The 17,774-nt window shown below is 48.4% G+C and overlaps 1 protein-coding gene across 4 annotated transcripts in view; it reads left to right on the top strand.

Moving 5' to 3' along the window:
- The window catches only part of itpr2 (inositol 1,4,5-trisphosphate receptor, type 2), a 333,090-nt gene that overhangs the window by 89,569 nt on the left and 225,747 nt on the right, over positions 1–17,774 (top strand). For 3 of the 4 annotated variants that reach the window (XM_072471852.1, XM_072471851.1, XM_072471850.1), the window contains exon 3: positions 16,940–17,052. In XM_072471852.1, coding sequence (XP_072327953.1) covers positions 16,940–17,052 — 113 coding nt within the window. Of the gene's footprint in view, positions 1–16,672; positions 16,786–16,939; positions 17,053–17,774 lie in introns of those variants that run through there. The other variant, XM_072471853.1, reaches the window with a different exon arrangement.

The raw sequence follows: 17,774 nt of genomic DNA, 5'->3' as shown, positions 1-17,774 counted from the left end.
AGGATCTGGGACACAAGCTGCCTGAGAATGTGGTGGAGGCAGGTTCACTCGAAAGAGAATTGGATTACGATTTGATGAGAGAACGTTTGCAGGGTCTCAGTGAAAAGACTGGAGTGGGGCAAGTCGAGTTGGTCAAACAGGGAGCTAATATGGGCACATAGGATTGAATGGCCTCCTCCTGCCCCGTAATCATTCGATGATTCTATTGGGAAAGGTGATTTTGGTAGGGGGAATATGACAGGCGTCTATAGACCTGAAAGTGTAAATCACTAAAAGTCGCAACACCAGTTGATAAGGTCCTATAGAGTGAAAAGACCTGTCATTAATTTCTGGAGGACGATAACATAAATGTGGGGGAAGGTTTATTTATCTAATATTTTGGGTTAGACAACACTTGGAGCTATTTTGGTCTCCATATTACACAAGAGGAGTTGAAACACTAGACAGAGTGCGGAAATAGTTTACAAACATGTTACCAGAGTCCAGTGTGTACAGCCCTCAGGAAAGGACAGAATAAGACAAAAGCGGGTGAATTTTGGGGAGACAGGGAGTGGGAGAGGGGAGTGTGTTGGAATAGTCAAGTCTAGAGATTGAAGAGCAACAAAAACTCTCCAATCGTGACAGCTGAACCACCTGCATTGAGTTATCACTAACAGTTCCTGTGTTTTGTGGTTTGTGTCTATTAATAATTTACACACTCCTTCCAGCAAATGTAAACGTGACGTATCTGAGCTTTTGCAAACAAATTGACGCAGTACTTCAAATGAGAGAGTTTTCGAAGATAGTCTAGTCTGACGGAACTTTTTAGTGAAGGATTAGATTTTCTGATTCATTCAAATGTAAGTTTAAAAATAAGCTCTTGGTTTTGTTGGATCTGCTGATACGTTATTGGATTTGAGGATGTTCTTCCTCTATCTAATAGGTTTCTGCATACAAATGTGTTCTAGACAATGGTGCAGGTCCATTGTTTTGGCAAGATGTCAGCCACCTTGTTAAGATGCAATAAATTGTCTATAAAGTGGATATGGCATGTGGTTTAGCCATTAATTACCAGTTCTGACTGGCTTACATAAAACATTATTGGGTCCTCGTCCCCTCAGCCGAAACTGTTCACTCTTCCAGAATAATCCTGAAATACACCGATCATTGCCGGCTTCTTTTATCTACTACACGCCATTTTCTCCCCACCCCACCTCTCTGTCTCCCCACCAATAGATGGGAGGAGCTTATGGGTGTCTTTGTCACAAAGAACAAGACAATCCAGTCAGCTGCCTCTGTCCTGTTGCCCTCTTCCCTGGTCCATCGTGTCAATGCTCCTTTCATGCTTCCCCCTCCCCCCCCCCGCCCTACTGCTGAACTCCCATCTTTCTCTTGTTTCTCTCCTATCTCACTTTAATCCCGGCTCTCAGGCTGCTCTCATCCATGCGATCCATCTCCTCCCATCCCGAACTCTGTTCCCACTAAACAGCTGAGTATTCCTCTTCTGGTCCCCATGTTAGCTGACATTGTTAATAACTCTTTCTCCTCGGGGTCTGACTGCCCCCATCCATCAAATCTGCAGTCATCGATCATCTCCTCAAAATAACAACCCTTGGCCCCTCTATCTTTGTAACCTGCTCTCACTCTCCAACCTCCCTCTCCTCTTGAGTCCTTGAACGTGTTGTCACTTGCCAAATTCATGCCCATCTTTCCGGAACTTGAATTCCTCCTATCCGGTTCCATCCCTGCCTCAGTACTGAAATGGCTCTTATCGAAGTCACAAGTTACATTTTATATGATTGTGACCAACACTATCTCGGCCAATGTTTCTACACTGTGTCCAACTGGATGACTCTGCACGTACCTTCCATTCTTATTTATCTAATCATAGTCTGAGAATCGCATGCAATGGTTAAGGTTTCCATTCCTGCACTGTTCTCTCCAGTGTTCCTATCCTCGGCCCTTTCCTATTTCCCATACACATGCTGTCCCTCAATGACAGCAACTGAAAACACAGCGACAGGCTGCAACATGTACACAGAAGACCCCCAGCTCTACGTCACTACCGCCTCTCTCTATAACCCCCTAAATATCTCTCAATTATCTGACTGCTTGTCTGGCATCAGTACTGGATGAACAGAAATGCCCTCTAACTAAATATTGGGATGACTGAAGCCATTGTCTTCAATTCCTGTCACACAAACTCTTCCCTGGCCACTTACTCCGTTCTCTCTCTTCTCTGGCCACTTACTCCGTTCTCTCTCTTCTCTGGCCACTGACTCCATTCTCTCTCTTCCCTGGCCACTGCTTAAAGCTGAACCAGTCCGTTAGCAATTTTGGTATCATGCTTGACCTCTAGATAAGTCTCTGTCCATTAGTCATAGACAGAGAGTCGTACAACGCAGAAAAGGAGCCATCGAGTGTGCACCGACAATAACTACCCCATATCTCACACTAATCCCACTTACCAGCACTTGTCCCATATCCTTGGTTGTGATGGTGTTTCAAGTGCTCCTCCAAATGCTTTAGAAGTTGAGGTTTCCAGCCTCCACTACCTTCCCAGGCAATGCATTCCAGGCTCTCGCCACCCTCTGAGTGAAATTTTATTTTTCTCACATCCCCTTGGAATATCCTGCCCTTCACCTTAAAACTATGCCCCCTTGTGACTGACGCCTCAAAACAAGGGGAACAGCTGCTTCCTATTTAGCCTGTCCAAACCCCTCACAATCCTGTACACTGCAATCATATTCCCCCTCAGCTAACAGCCCAAGCCTATCCAGTCTCTACTTACTGCTCAGATGCTCCATCCCAGGCAATATCCTGGCGATTCTCCTCTGTACACCCTCCAGTGCAATTACCTCCTCCTTATAGTGAGGTGAGCAGAACTACACACGGCACTCCAGCTGTGACCTGACCAACGTTCTGTACCGCTCCAACATAACCTCCTTGTTCTTGTATTCTATGCTATGACTGATAAAGGCAAGTGCCCCATATGCCTTCTTAACTATCCTATTCATCTGCTCTGCTGCCTCCAGTTACTCAAACAGCCTTCTACCACCATTCTTTGTACCCTATTGCTCAGCCAGTTTCGGATCCATCTCAACAAGTTTCCTTAATTCTATGTGCTTCAACCTTCTCAATCAGTCTCCCATGTGGGACCTTGTCGAAGGCTTTGCTAAAATCCATATAAACTACATCAACTGCACACACTTTATCAAACAATTTTATTCAATTTGTGTAAATGGGTAGAGTGCTCATTCAAGGGTCAGTGCAGACTCGACGGGCCAAATGGCCTCCTTCTGCACTGTAGGGATTTTATGATTCTACCCTTGCTAAACCTGACCACGAAACCTCTGCTTCCTGTGTCCTAACATGCGTGAAGTCCCGTTCACCCATCATTCCCCTGTGCTCGCTGAACCACCTTGTCTCCCTTGTAACCAATGCCCCAATTTAAAAATTCTCATTCTTGTTTTCAAATCCCTGCATGGCCTCGTCCCCTCCCTGTGTCTGCAATCTCCTCCGACCTCTCTAGCTTCCTTTCCTTCTTTAAAACGCTCATTTAAACCTAGACCTATCTGCCCGAATATGGTGGTTCATTGTCGGTTTTGTTTGATAATGCCCATGTGAGGTCTTGTGATGCTTTACTATTTTCAAGGTGCAATATAAATGCAACTTGTTCTGGTTGTTGTAGGTTGCGTTCTCATTTTGTATGTGTCGATTTAACCTTGTATTAACTGAAATCCTGTTTTAATTCTGCATGAGCTTCATATCTGCACCATAAAGCAATGTCCAACAACATTGTGTGGTAAGCACTGTTACTGTTATTATATATATTGTGGTAAACCACTGTTACTGTATTGTATAATATTGTTTGTTGTCTCTGCTGGCTCCACCTGTGGCTCCTCCCCTCAGGCTCTGTATAAAGGTGGCCGACCTCTGGCCCTGCCCCATTTCGGGATCAGTTGCCAGCAGGTTCTCGTTTAGCTTATTAAAGCCACAGTTCGTTCCACAACTCGGCTTTGTTATAATTGATGACACATCAATTTAATAAGTTAAACGCGTAAGATGGATGCATCACTCCAACCTGATAGCCTGGAACTGGACCCCCAAGTAGCCGACGCCACTGCGACATTCGAACACTGGCTAAGCTGCTTCGAAGCTTACCTCGAATCTGCCGCGGACATCCACAAGCTTCGAGTCCTCAACGCCCGGGTAAGCCAGCAGGTTTTCCTCCTTATCAGGGACGCTGCCTCGTACGCGGAATTGATAATGCTGCTGAAGGGGCAGTATGTAAAGGCAGTAAATGAGGTGTACGCTAGGCATCTCCTTGCCACGAGGCGTCAACGCCCCGGAGAATCGCAGGCCGAATTCCTGCGCGCCTTGCGGGTACTCGACTGGAACTGTAGTTGTCAGGCGGTATCGGCTGTCCAGCACACGGAGCTGCTGATCAGGGACGCCTATGTCGTGGCATAAAATCTAACTACATCTTCCAGCGCCTGCTAGAAGGGGGTACACTCGGCCGCCAAGAGACAGTGCAGCTCTCGAATTCGCTGGAAGTGGCTTTCCATAACATTGATGCCTTCACCTCCGACCACGCGGCACCCTTGTGGACTTCGTGGGCGCCGACCCGGGTGCGTCGCAAGCCTGTGCCGCGCATCAATCCGCCAACTCCGGAGGCCCAAGATGATACTTCTGTGGCCAGGGTAAGCACCCCAGACAACTCTGTCCAGCACGGAGCGCGATCTGCAACGGGTGCGGAAAGAAGGGCCACTTCGCCAAAGTCAGCCAGGCCCGACCTGTTCCTAAAGTTTCCAGACCCAGCAGCAGCAGCGCTGCGTATTGCCTGTCCGGACTGCCCCCATCTACCACGTCATCCGCCACGTGCGGCCCGCAGGGGCCGCCATCTTCGACACCACCCGCCACGTGCGACCCGTTTGGACCGCCATCTTGGAATCACCCTGCCACCTCCCGGATGCCACCCAGTCGTACGCTGGCCTCCGCTACTCTCGACCAACCCACCCACCTTCCGAAGCTCACCTCCATCACCTTCGACCAGTCTCAACCTCATCACCTCACTAAATCCATGATGGCCGTCCGGATCAACGGGCACGAGACGACCTGCCTCTTCGACTCCGGGAGCACTGACAGCTTCATCCACCCAGATACGGTAAGGCGCTGCTCCCTCCCAATTTTACCCACGACCCAGAAAATCTCTCTGGCTTCTGGATCACATTCTGTGGAGATCCCGGGGTACTGTGTCGCAACCCTTTCGGTACAGGGCGTAGAGTACGCTAATTTCAAGCTCTACGTCCTCCCTCATCTCTGCGCTGCCCTATTACTGGGTCTTGATTTTCAGTGCCACTTCCGAAGCCTTACCTTGAAGTTCGGTGGACCTCTGCCCCCCCTGACTGTCTGTAGCCTCGCGACCCTTAAGGTCGCTCCACCCTCGCTCTTCGCTAACCTCACCCCGGACTGTAAGCCCGTCGTCACTAGGAGCAGACGATACAGTGCCCGGGACAAGGCCTTTGTCAGGTCAGAGGTCCAGCTACTCCTGCGGGAAGGGATCATAGAGGCCAGTACCAGCCCCTGGAGAGACCAAGTGGTGGTCGTCAAGACTGGGGAGAAGCACCAGATGGTCATCGACTACAGTCAGACGATCAACCGGTACACGCAGCTCGATGCGTACCCCCTTCCCTGCATGGTCAATCAGATTGCGCAGTATTGAGTCTTCTCCACTGTTGACTTGAAGTCCACATACCACCAGCTCCCTATCCGCCCAGAGGACCACCAATACACTGCCTTTGAGGCAGATGGCCACCTCTACTACTTCCTCAGGGTACCCTTCGGCGTCACCAATGGGGTCTCGGTCTTCCAACAAGTGATGGACCAAATGGTTGACCAGTACGGGCTGTGGGCCACGTTCCCGTATCTGGATAATGTCACCATCTTTGGCCATGACCAGCAAGACCATGACGCTAACCTCCGACATTTCCTCCACACCGCTAAGCTCGTTAACCTCACATATAAGAAGGAGAAATGCGTTTTCTGCACAACCCGCCTAGCCATCCTTGGCTACGTGGTGGAAAACAAGGTCCTAGGGCCCGACCCCGACTGCATGCGCCCTATCCTGGAACTTCCCCTCCCCCACTGCCCCAAGGCCCTGAAGAGATGCCTGGGGTTCTCCTCCTATTATGCCCAGTGGTTCCCCAATTATGCGGACAAGGCCCGTCCACTCATTAAATCTACCATTTTTCCCCTGACGGCTGAGGCCCGCCTGGCCTTCAACCGCATCAAAGCAGATATTGCCAAAGCCGCAATGCATGCAGTAGACGAGTCCATCCCGTTCCAGGTGGAGAGCGATGCGTCTGACTTTGCCCTGGCCGCTACCCTCAACCAGGCGGGCAGGCCCGTGGCTTTCTTCTCACGTACCCACCAGGCTTCCGAAATCCGACACTCCTCCGTCGAAAAGGAAGTCCAAGAAATTGTGGAAGCTATGCGACATTTGGAGGCATTACCTGACCGGCAGGCGATACACTCTCGTCACTGACCAATGGTCGGTTGCCTTCATGTTTAATAACACACAGCGGGGCAAGATCAAAAATGACAAGATCCTGAGGTGGAGGATCGAATTCTCCACCTACAATTACAATATCTTGTATCGACCTGGGAAGCTCAATGAGCTCCCAGATGTCCTATCCCGTGGTATATGTGCCAGCGCACAAGGAGACCGACTTAGGGCCCTCCACAATGACCTCTGTCACCTGGGGGTCACCCGTTTTTTTTCATTTTGTCAAGGCCCGCAACCTGCCTCACTCCACCGAGGAGGTCAGGACCATGACCCGGGACTGCCAGGTCTGCGCGGAGTGCAAACCACATTTCTATCGGCCAGACAGAGCGCCTCCCGCCCCTTTGAGCACCTCCGCATCGACTTCAAAGGGCCCCTCCCCTCCACTGACCGTAACATTATTGACAAGTACTCGCGTTTCCCCTTCGCCATCCCATGCCCTGACATGACCTCTACCACTGTCATCAAGGCCCTGCACAGTCTCTTCACCTTATTCGGTTTCCCCACCTACATCCATAGTGATCGGGGTTCCTCTTTCATGAGTGACGAGTTGCGTCAGTTCCCGCTTAGCAAGGGCATCGCCTCCAACAGGACTACCAGCTACAACCCCCGGGGAAACGGTCAGGTGGAGAGGGAGAACGCGACGGTCTAGAAGGCTGTCCTTCTTGGCCTACGGTCTAGAAGTTTCCCAGTCTCCCGCTGGCAGGAGGTCCTTCCCAATGTGCTCCACACCATCTGGTTGCTCCTGTGCATCGCCACCAACAAGACCCATCACGAACAAATGTTTGTCTGCCCCAGGAGGTCTACCTCCGGGGTCTCGCTCCCGTCCTGGCTGACAGACCCACGGCCCGTCCTCCTCCGGAAGCATACGAGGAGTCATAAATCTGATCCCCTGATCGAAAGGGTTCTTCTCCTCCATACCAACCCACAATATGCCTACGTGGCACACCATGACGGGCGGCAGGACACAGTCTCCCTTCGGGATTTGACACCCGCAGGTTCCCCAGTGACCATCACCACCACCCCCGACCTTACACCGTCTCCCTCCACCGCTACTCAGCTACTTCGGAATTTGGCACCCGCAGGCCCCCCAGCGACCTTCACCACCACCCCCGCCCCTACACCTTCTCCCTCTCCACCGACTCAACTACTGGGCGAAGAAGAAGACGACACGCTCCCGGACATGCAGGTCTCGACACCAGTGCCCACACCACAGCCGGGACTGAGGCATTCATGGTGGAAGGTCAAAGCCCCCGACAGACTTGATCTTTAATTCCACTTCACCCCCGCCGGACTCTTTTTTTAACAGGGGGTGAATGTGGGAACCACTGTTACTGTATTATGTATATTGTGGTAAACCACTGTTGCTGTATTATATATATTGTGGTTAAACCACTTACAGTATTGGATATATTGTTTGTTGTCTCTGCTGGCTCCGCCTGTGGCTCCTCCCCTCAGGCTCTGTATAAAGGTGGCCGACCTCTGGCCTTGCCCCACTTCGGGATCAGTTGCCAGCAGGTTCTCGTTTAGCTTATTAAAGCCACAGTTTCGTTCCACAACTCGTCTTTGTTATAATTGATGGCACATCACATTGCAACACCATGAGCTTCATATCTGCACCACTTCACAAGGTCATTCTGTTAAAGGGATGAATAGTAAATATTAGAAAATGTAACACTACTTTTGTTTTGTAAAGTAACACATGGCTTTGCAATTTTGGATCTAAGTGTGATATTTGAGTAGATAATACTGAGATTTATTTCCATTTTATATTTTTAAATTTGTGCATAAATGTATTTGTTTCCTCCTGGTGAATACTCAGTAAAATAATCAGTGTCCAATAAGAATGCACTGTTCAAAATGCTTTTCTTTTCCTGCATTTAGTTGATACTGTACTAGTTCACCTTGTGTCCTGGACTACAGGCCCCCTACAGCAGGGTGCTCTCCTTGTCCCCTGGTCCACATTCCTCTGAATACACTAAAATTATGTTAGTATTTTAATGTGAGCTCCATTTCTGTCTCTGAACTATGATTCCATTATGGATCATGGTGCAACTGAGAGAGCAGATTGCGTGTTTCCAAGATTTCCCCGCTGCCTCGTTGATAATTTGCAGATGTGCGACACTTTTACCTCTCTCATTTCCAATAGTTTCCAGCACATTGTTGTCCCTGAACTTAACTCGACCAAGATGTGAACCTCCTAGGGTGTTGCCTGTAGCTGGGTGATAATCCTCTTGTCTCTGTGCCAGACGGTTGTGGATTCAAGTCTCACTGTGGCCTGCAAAATGTGGGCTGCGCTCTCGTGCAGCACCAAGGGAGTGATGCACCGCTGGGCACTGAAGTCTTTTGGATGAGAACTTAAAACAAGGCCACATCTCCCTCGGCGTGGAAAAGCAGGCGCATTCTCCTGGTTTCCTAACATCCTGAATCAACAGCCCCAAGAGCGACCATCTGATCTTTTATCACGTTGCAGTTTGTGGGATCTTGCCATGTGAATAGTCAGCATTTCAGAAGTAAAACACATGACGGTCCTAGGGAATTTTCCCCAGTCTCTGATGGCTGTGAGTGTGTATGAGAATGTGGGGGTGGGGGTGCGAGTGTAGGTATCACACATTGACCATAAAGTTGGCTTTGTTGGTTGCACTGTCGGTACAGGAGTGAAAAACGTTTTGTTGTCTTCACCAATATGCTGCAAAATATAATGGCCAAGAGAGCACGGAGTACTTGTTCTGGGTTCCTCAGTCAAGCCACAGGGGTTTCTCCAGATCCCCCCCCCACCCCCAGACTGAGTTTTAATTTCTACAAAAGTAAAACAAAACTTCACATTCCTCAACATAACCTTTATCCGTCCCGCTGTTTGCTTTCAATTGCTCATTTCTTTCTTGCAGTTGGCAGCTCTAAATATGGAGTGATCCTCATTGCTCTCCCTATTTAATGAAAGATGGAAATGCATTGGAAGCAGTTCAGAGAGGTTTTACTAGACTAATACCAGGAATGGTTAGGTCTTATGAGGAAAGGTTGGAGAGGTTAGATTTGTATCAAGTAGAGTTTAGAAGAGTAAGAGGCGAAATGATTGAAACCATTTAAGATCCTGAGGGGTATTAGAGGGTGGATGTGAAGAGAATGTTTCCTCTTATGCCAGAATCTAGAACTAGGGGTTGCTATAACACCCTGGGCTAGGACACAGTCAATTCTAGCCTCCCTTGACCCGGAGTTGCAACGTAAGTGAATTAGCCAATAATTCTTATAAAATGTTCGGGATCTTTGGCCCCAGACTGCTCCAATGACTTACAAACACTAGATTTGTAAGTAAAAAACACAATAACTGTTTATTTACAACGAGAGTTGAAACATGGATTGATAAAACTCGAATAATAGCCTGCTAATCTATTACTTCCCCCTTTAACCGTCCCACTCTCTACCCTGAATATACACAAGACAGACGCACACAGAGAAAGGAAAACGGGGAAAATGATTGGTGATTCAGATATGGGAGTAAGAGAGATGTGTTCTTGTTGCTAATGTTGAAGTCTTCGTGGTTGGCTATCTTCTCAAGACAAGGAGTGTTGAAAACCATCAGTTGGATTGGATCTTCTGGCATGTGCGTTCAATCAAAACTCTCAATTAACAGCCTCATGGAATAGAGTTCTCCAAAGGAGGTTTTCAAATAACCCAGCCTGCCTGGTGCTGGTCTGGAACTTCCTGCAGGTTTAACTGACTATGGAGAGAGATGATGTGGAGATGCCGGCGTTGGACTGGGGTGAGCACAGTAAGAAGTCTGACAACACCAGGTTAAAGTCCAATAGGTTTGTTTCAAACACTAGCTCTTGGAGCACTGCTCCTTCACCTGAGGAAGGAGCAGTACTCCGAGAGCTAGTGTTTGAAACAAACCTGTTGGACTTTAACCTGGTGTTGTAAGACTTCTTACTATGGAGAGAGAGACTTTTTCTTCAGGACCTTCGAGAAGTCCTCAGGAGAAAGAGAAATGAGACCATGGCTCTTCAACCGTCTTAATCAAAAAGGTGCTTCACTCTACAAATGGAGCCTGTCTGACTTTGGCCAAACATTCCAGAACATTCCAGGTTTGCACTGAGTGCTGAATTTGGTGCATTTGAGTGCTATAGTGAGAGTTTGGTGACTGAGGGAGTGCTGAATTTGGTGCATTTGAGTGCTATAGTGAGAGTTTGGTGACTGAGGGAGTTAGGTGAGGAGGGAGTAAGGTGCTCCTTTCATTTTGTTTCCTACATTTCCGCAAAGAGTGAGAAGAGAGCCAGGAGTTTACAGAGAGTGCAGCTGATTGGGAGCAGAGTCGGAGGGCGGAGATCCAGTTAGTCCACAGGGCAGTTATATTCTGTAAGGTAAGAGGGGATGGAGGCTAGGCCAGTTGCATGCTCCTCCTGTAGGATGTGGGTGGTGAGGGATACCACAGGTGTCCCCGCTGACTATATCTGCGGGAAGTGCACCCAACTCCAACTCCTCAAAGACTGTGTTAGGGAACTGGAGCTGAAGATGGATGAACTTCGGATCATCCGGGAGGCAGAGGGAGCGATAGAGAAGAGTTACAGGGAGATAACCACACCCAAGGAACAGGACAAGAATAGCTGGGTTACAGTCAGGGGGAAAAAAACAAACTGGCAGACAGTGGTAAGGCCACATTTGGAGTAGTGTGTACAGTTCTGGTCGCCTCATTTTAGGAAAGATGTGGAAGCTATGGAAAAGGTGCAAAGGAGATTTACCAGGATGTTGCCTGGAATGGAGAACCGGTCTTATGAGGAAAGGTTGAGGGTGTTAGGCCTTTTCTCATTAGAACGGAGAAGGATGAGGGGTGACTTGATCGAGGTTTATAAGATGATCAGGGGAATAGATAGAGTAGACAGTCAGAGACTTTTTCTCCGGGTGGAACAAACCATTACAAGGGGACATAAATTTAAGGTGAATGGTGGAAGATATAGGGGGGATGTCAGAGGTAGGTTCTTTACCCAGAGAGTAGTGGGGGCATGGAATGCACTGCCTGTGGAAGTAGTTGAGTCGGAAACATTAGGGACCTTCAAGCAGCTATTGGAAAGGTACGTGGATTACGGTAAAATGATATAGTGTAGATTTATTTGTTCTTAAGAGCAGCACGGTAGCATTGTGGATAGCACAATTGCTTCACAGCTCCAGGGTCCCAGGTTCGATTCCGGCTTGGGTCACTGTCTGTGCGGAGTCTGCACATCCTCCCCGTGTCTGCGTGGGTTTCCTCCGGGTGCTCCGGTTTCCTCCCACAGTCCAAAGATATGCAGGTTAGGTGGATTGGCCATGATAAATTGCCCTTAGTGTCCAAAATTGCCCTTAGTGTTGGGTGGAGGTGTTGACTTTGGGTAGGGTGCTCTTTCCAAGAGCCGGTGCAGACTCAATGGACGAATGGCCTCCTTCTGCACTGTAAATTCAATGATAATCTATGATTAATCTAGGACAAAGGTTCGGCACAACATCGTGGGCCAAAGGGTCTGTTCTGTGCTGTATTTTTCTATGTTTTATGTTCTAACATCATCAATCATCATCGAGAGACAGTCAAGTCCCGGGAAATCAAAGTAGCTGATTGGCTGTCAGCCAAGTCCATCACTGGGCCAGACCAAATAGTACTGATACCGGGAGTCTCCAGAGATCAAACTAAACAGCACATCTGTTGGCTGTGGTGTGGTTTCAGTAATCATCCAGATACAAAAGGTACAACCAAGATAACAAAAAAAAAGGGAACCGGGTTTAAATAGGAGGATCCTTACAGGGTCACTGTTGAAAAATCCCGTTTCAGACCGAGAGGAGGAGAATTTTATTTTTCTGCAAATATACCAACTGTCCAACTCCAACCAATATACCAACTCCAGATGTACCATCCAGCAATGTCACTGTGCATTGTATCATAGATTCTTGATAAGCAAACGGGTGAAAGGTTATCTGGGAAGGCAAGTGCTTGGAGTTGAGGTTACAATCAGATGAGTCAGGATCTTATTGAATGGTGGAGCAGGCTCAAGGGGTTGAGTGACCCACTTCTGCTCCTATTTTGTATGTTCGTGGACTCCAGCGGATCAAAGAGAAGGCTCACCATCCACCTTCTCGGAGGCAATCGGGAACATGCAGCTGCTGGTGCCCCATGCATCTGCTGCCCTTGGTGGTCATGTGTTTGGAGGGTACTAACGAAGGAACCTTGAAATGCTGCAGTGAATCTTGCAGATGGTACACACCGCTGGAGCGAGCATGCAATTGCTTTGCAAACATAATCTCTCCGATGGCTCAAAATAGGCCTAAAATAAGTTTGGAAATATATATATTAACATCTTGAAAAGATGAGCAATTCATTAACAAATATGAGTATATGCCATTTATGTTCCTGTGTGCTGGCTGATCTTTTTGGGTGTAGTTATGCTGCTTGTGTTGTCTGGAGTTGGTATATTGGTTGGAGTTGGACGGTTGGTTTCTTTACGTACCTATTATGTACCATCCTGCAGTAGTGCCACTGTGCAGTGTATCGTAGAGGAGTGGGATATAATTTCCTACAGGGAGAGCGCGTTCTTTTAATTTACACAACACTAATTCCTCCTCCCACCACCTGTCTGGAAACAGAAAGGTGTTTTTGAATGTTTTTGCCTCTTCATAAGTGGGGGCATATTTGCCCAACCCCTCAGTTTTGGTGTGATCCAATTGTCTAATAATAACCCCGTAGCAAAGTTGAGATTCAATGAACTCAGAGAGTTGGTTTATTTTCACACTCTCAAAAACATAGGGGGCGATTCTCCGAGCCCCGCACGCTCCGGGTCGGAGAATTGCCGCAACGACGCCCCGACGCCGGCGCGTGATTCTCCGAGGTGTGGAGAATCGGCGCCATTTGCGCCGGCGCGTTTGGCACGGCGCCGGCCACGGGCCACTGGAATCAGCGGGGCCACCGATTCTCCGGCCCGGATGGGCCCGCCGCGCCGATACGACAGAGTCCCGCCGGCGCCGTTCATCCCTGGTCACTGCCAGTGGGAACTCTGCGCGGCGGTCAGGGAGTGGCCTGTTGGGGGGGGTGGGGAGGGGGGCTCCTTCACCAGGGGGGGCCTCCGATGGGGTCTGGCCCGCGATCGAGGCCCACTGAGCAGCGAGCTGGCCTCTGTTCTCCCCCCCCCCCCCCCCCCCCCCCCCCCCCCCCCCCCACCACCACCACCACCCCGGGCCTACCTTCTGGCGCGGTCGGCCTCTGAACACCAATGCCATATTGAGTCTAGGCCGGCGCGCTAATTAAGTCCCCCGCCATGCGCAGGTTGGCGCGGCCCAACTGCGCATGTGCGGGTTGGCACGGCGCCCATTTGGCGCCGCGATAGGAGGCTGGAGCGGCATGAACCTGTGGGGGCCAGAATCGGTCGTACCCGGGCCCGGTTCGCGACGTCATGAAACGCAACGGTGTTCACGACGGCGCGAACACCTGGGCTCCATATTGGAGAATCGCCCCCATTGTAGGAGGGTCATAATATTGCCTCCACACTCGGACAGGGAAGGAGGATTTTATGGGTCAGAGACCACAGAGAAAATACTTATTTTTCCTGTGGGTTCCACAGTCCAGATTCACAATCAGATGAGGTATTCCTTCATTTTTTTTAAAATTTAGGGTACCCAATTCATTTTTTCCAATTAAGGGGCAATTTAGCGTGGCCAATCCACCTACCCTGCACATTTTTGAGTTGTGGGGGCGAAACCCACGCAAACACTGGGGGAATGTGCAAACTCCACATGGACAGTGACCCAGAGCTGGGATCCAACCTGGGACCTCGGCTCCGTCAGGCCGCAGTGCTAACCCACTGCGCCACCGTGCTGCCGAGGTATTCCTTCATGGAAGTCAGCAGGTTGAAAAGTAATGCTGGATAATTCACTTTTCTGGTGGCGTTGATTTCAAGAGATGAGATATGTACGGAGAGATGAATCCATCACAAGAACACAAGAAATAGAAGCAGGGGTCTGCTACCAGGCCCTTCAATCCGCCCCGCCATTCAATATGATCATGGTTGATCTAAGCTGGCCTCAACTCCTTTTTCTATGTCATTTCCCCATTGCCTTCTATTCCTTGATCTAACAAATATTTATCCATCTCCACTTTAAATACTTCAAATGATCCATCCTCCACCACCCTCCGGGGCGGAGAGTTCCAAAGATTCACCCCTGCGAGAAGAAATTTCGACTCACCTGAGGCTTAAATGACCGCTCCTTTATCTGGTAGCTATGTCCAGTGGTTCGGGACTCTCCCAACAGTGAAAACATCTACCCTGTCAAGCCCCCTCAGGATCTTATATGTTTACAGTCTTGTAGGCAATGGTTTAGAATTTCTAGCTGAGGCACTGCAGATGAGGTCCAATCTGGGCCAGAGCTCCTTTTGTGTGGCCTCCTAGTCAGATGCTGAGCTTTTCAGTTCGCCAAGGCGATATTACTTGTTCCATAAGCCAGAGGTCCACATCACATGACTCCCACCCCTCCATCATGTTTGACAAATTCATCATCAGGATTTCAACGGCTGTTAAATGTCTCCGCCATTAGGAATTGAAAGGAAGATTGTGGGGCCCTTGTCTTAGCAGATGATCCACCTCCTTCTGGCCAGCCTGGGATATAAAATGCAGATAACCTTCGTATAGCTCTCTTTGAAATTGGGCTATACAGTGTACAGGATTGGTGCTTCTGCAGAGATAACGAGGTGTGGGTTTTCCTAAAATTGCCAAGTAGCTCCTTATTCTGGGGTGACAGACAAACAGACACAGTCAGCCATTTAAAAAAAATTTGTTCAGTTTGAAACATTTTAGAAATATTACTGATTTACGAAATAAATGATCAAAAGTATTCAAAGAAAATAGGGGGGATGGGGAGGAAAGTAGATCTTGTTAATGATTCTGACCTGGGTTTCTCAAAGCACTGAGCTTCAAATTTTTAGTGACTGTCAGACTACCTCTACACCAGGTGCATCTGAAAAATGGCATGACCTATAATCAGGTCAGGCAACTTCCTGGCTGTAGGACGCTGCTGCCATATGTTGGCTTTCACTGTGCTGGTTTCATGACCTTTAACCTGGGAACAATGAGGTCCCATCTCCACTTTATTTTATACATGATTGAATTTTTCAAGGTACACAGGGGACGGACAGGATCGCTACGGAGAAGCTATTTCTGCTTGTTGGGGGAGTTTGTTAAGACTAGGTGGGGGGGAGGGGGGGGCACAGTCGAATAATCAAAGCCACAGCTTGGTGAAATTCGGAAACATTGCTGGTCGAAGTTTGGAACTCTTTGGCTGCACAGAACAATTGATCTATGATCCATTGTCCATTTTAAATGTTGAAATTGGCTATGACCCTGTTGAATGGTGGAACAGACCTGAGGGGGTTAAGTGGGTTACTCCGGTTCCCATATTTCTAGCTTGTGATGCTGTATAGACCTTGTCATGTTAAGCACAGTAAGATAACACGGGCTGCAACTGGATGCAGCTTTACCTGAGAGATACTCCACACCTTGAAGTTAGTTCAATATGATTTATTGAACCTATCACACAGTTAGCTCAATCCTTTGTGAGTTCGACTCTCTGCTAACCTAGTGTGATTAATCTGTCTGACTGAACCAGACTAGCTCTTAGCCACGTACTGTAGGAGTTATATGATATGTACACCCTGACTCACACTGTAGATGTCCCCAGTGGAACGAGGCAGAGTGTGAAAGCCTCATGCCTTTTATAGTGGGAAACCACCCCCAAGTGTTCTGCCTGCTGATTGGTTATGTCCTGTTCTCTGTATTCATTAGCTGTCTGCTTGTATCTCATTATGTGCATGTCTGCATATCATGACAGACCTGTTTAACTTATAGCGGCCCAGGCACGTTTGGTTTTATTGGGATAGATGTGGTCAGGAACGAAGGGTGTGGATTCAAAGCACATCCCAACATGAGCATTCATATTGAATTCCAGTGAAATTATTTGCTCCATTTGTGTAACAGTGGATGACACAATGTTGCTTAATTTACATCCTTGGGTGGGAAAACACTAAACTCAGCACAATGAGAGTCTGTGTTACTTAGGTTTCTGGGTGCTCATGCCGTGTTTACAACGCTATGACCATAAATGTGACCTGTGCATTGTAGCTAAGATGCAACAACAAACTGGGTTCAATGTTAGCTGGGAAATGGCGTTGAGAGGGAGTGGAAAATCATCTTCCTATATTTAAATCAAAAAGGGGGGTAAATGCCCCTCCCCTGAAGGTCTGGTCCTTGGAATTGTTTTGTAAATAGCAGCGAGAGGCTCTCACCAGACTGTTCCGTTTGAAAGTAACAATGTAACGTTCAAAGCAAGACTTTTAGAATTTCTGAGTTTGTAATCTGCTTTCTCTTTTTTTATCTTCTTTTCAAATCCAAGACTGCCTTTTCAAGGTGTGTCCCATGAACCGGTATTCGGCACAGAAACAATTCTGGAAAGCAAAACAGTCGAAGCAAGGGAATACTGAAGCTGCATTGTTGGGGAAGTTACAGGTACCCTTTGCGTTTCACTGGTGTAAAGGAATGTGGGAACATGAGTACGCCATTCAGCCTGTCGAGCCTGCTCTACCATTCAATAGGATCATGGCTGATTGGACACGTCAATGCCTTTTACCCACACCAACCTCATCATTTTTTCTGTGTGCTGTTTTCCCACTGGTTTACATTTTTTTTTTTTTTAAAACCTGGTGACTGAGCTGTCGGCCGTTTCCGATTGGTCTATTTTGAGGCTAAATTTCTGCTCCCTGGTTTTCAATATTCCTGACTCTGCAAAGCCAACTCGAGGGAAGTGCCCTGGTTCTTTGATTAGTTACTAACAGAAGTCGAGCCTGCCAACTCCTGAATGGGTTCCGAACCGGCCACAGGTGGCTCCAGGCCGAGGAGGCGCACTGTTTTTAAAAGGGGCGTGCCTCCTTATTTGTCGCATTTACGATAAAACCAAGGAAACAGAAGAAGCCCTCACAACCCCACACGCTCGCCATGCCAATCCATGCCAACTCATTCTGATGGCTGTCTATCAACTTAATGTCGATTCGTGCCCGCCCCCTCAATTGATCCCCATGCTCATAGCTACTATGCTATGCCACTATTTGGGGAGATGGTGGTGCAGCGGTAATGTCACTGGATGAATAATCCAGTGGCCCAGGCTAATACTCTGTGAACATGGGTTCAAATCCCATGACAGCAGCAGGTTAATTTGAATTCTGTCGATAAAT

The sequence above is a fragment of the Scyliorhinus torazame genome, chromosome 13 (assembly GCF_047496885.1).
Source record: "Scyliorhinus torazame isolate Kashiwa2021f chromosome 13, sScyTor2.1, whole genome shotgun sequence".
NCBI classification, from domain to species: domain Eukaryota; kingdom Metazoa; phylum Chordata; class Chondrichthyes; order Carcharhiniformes; family Scyliorhinidae; genus Scyliorhinus; species Scyliorhinus torazame.
This window is presented reverse-complemented; position numbering and strand designations above follow the sequence as displayed.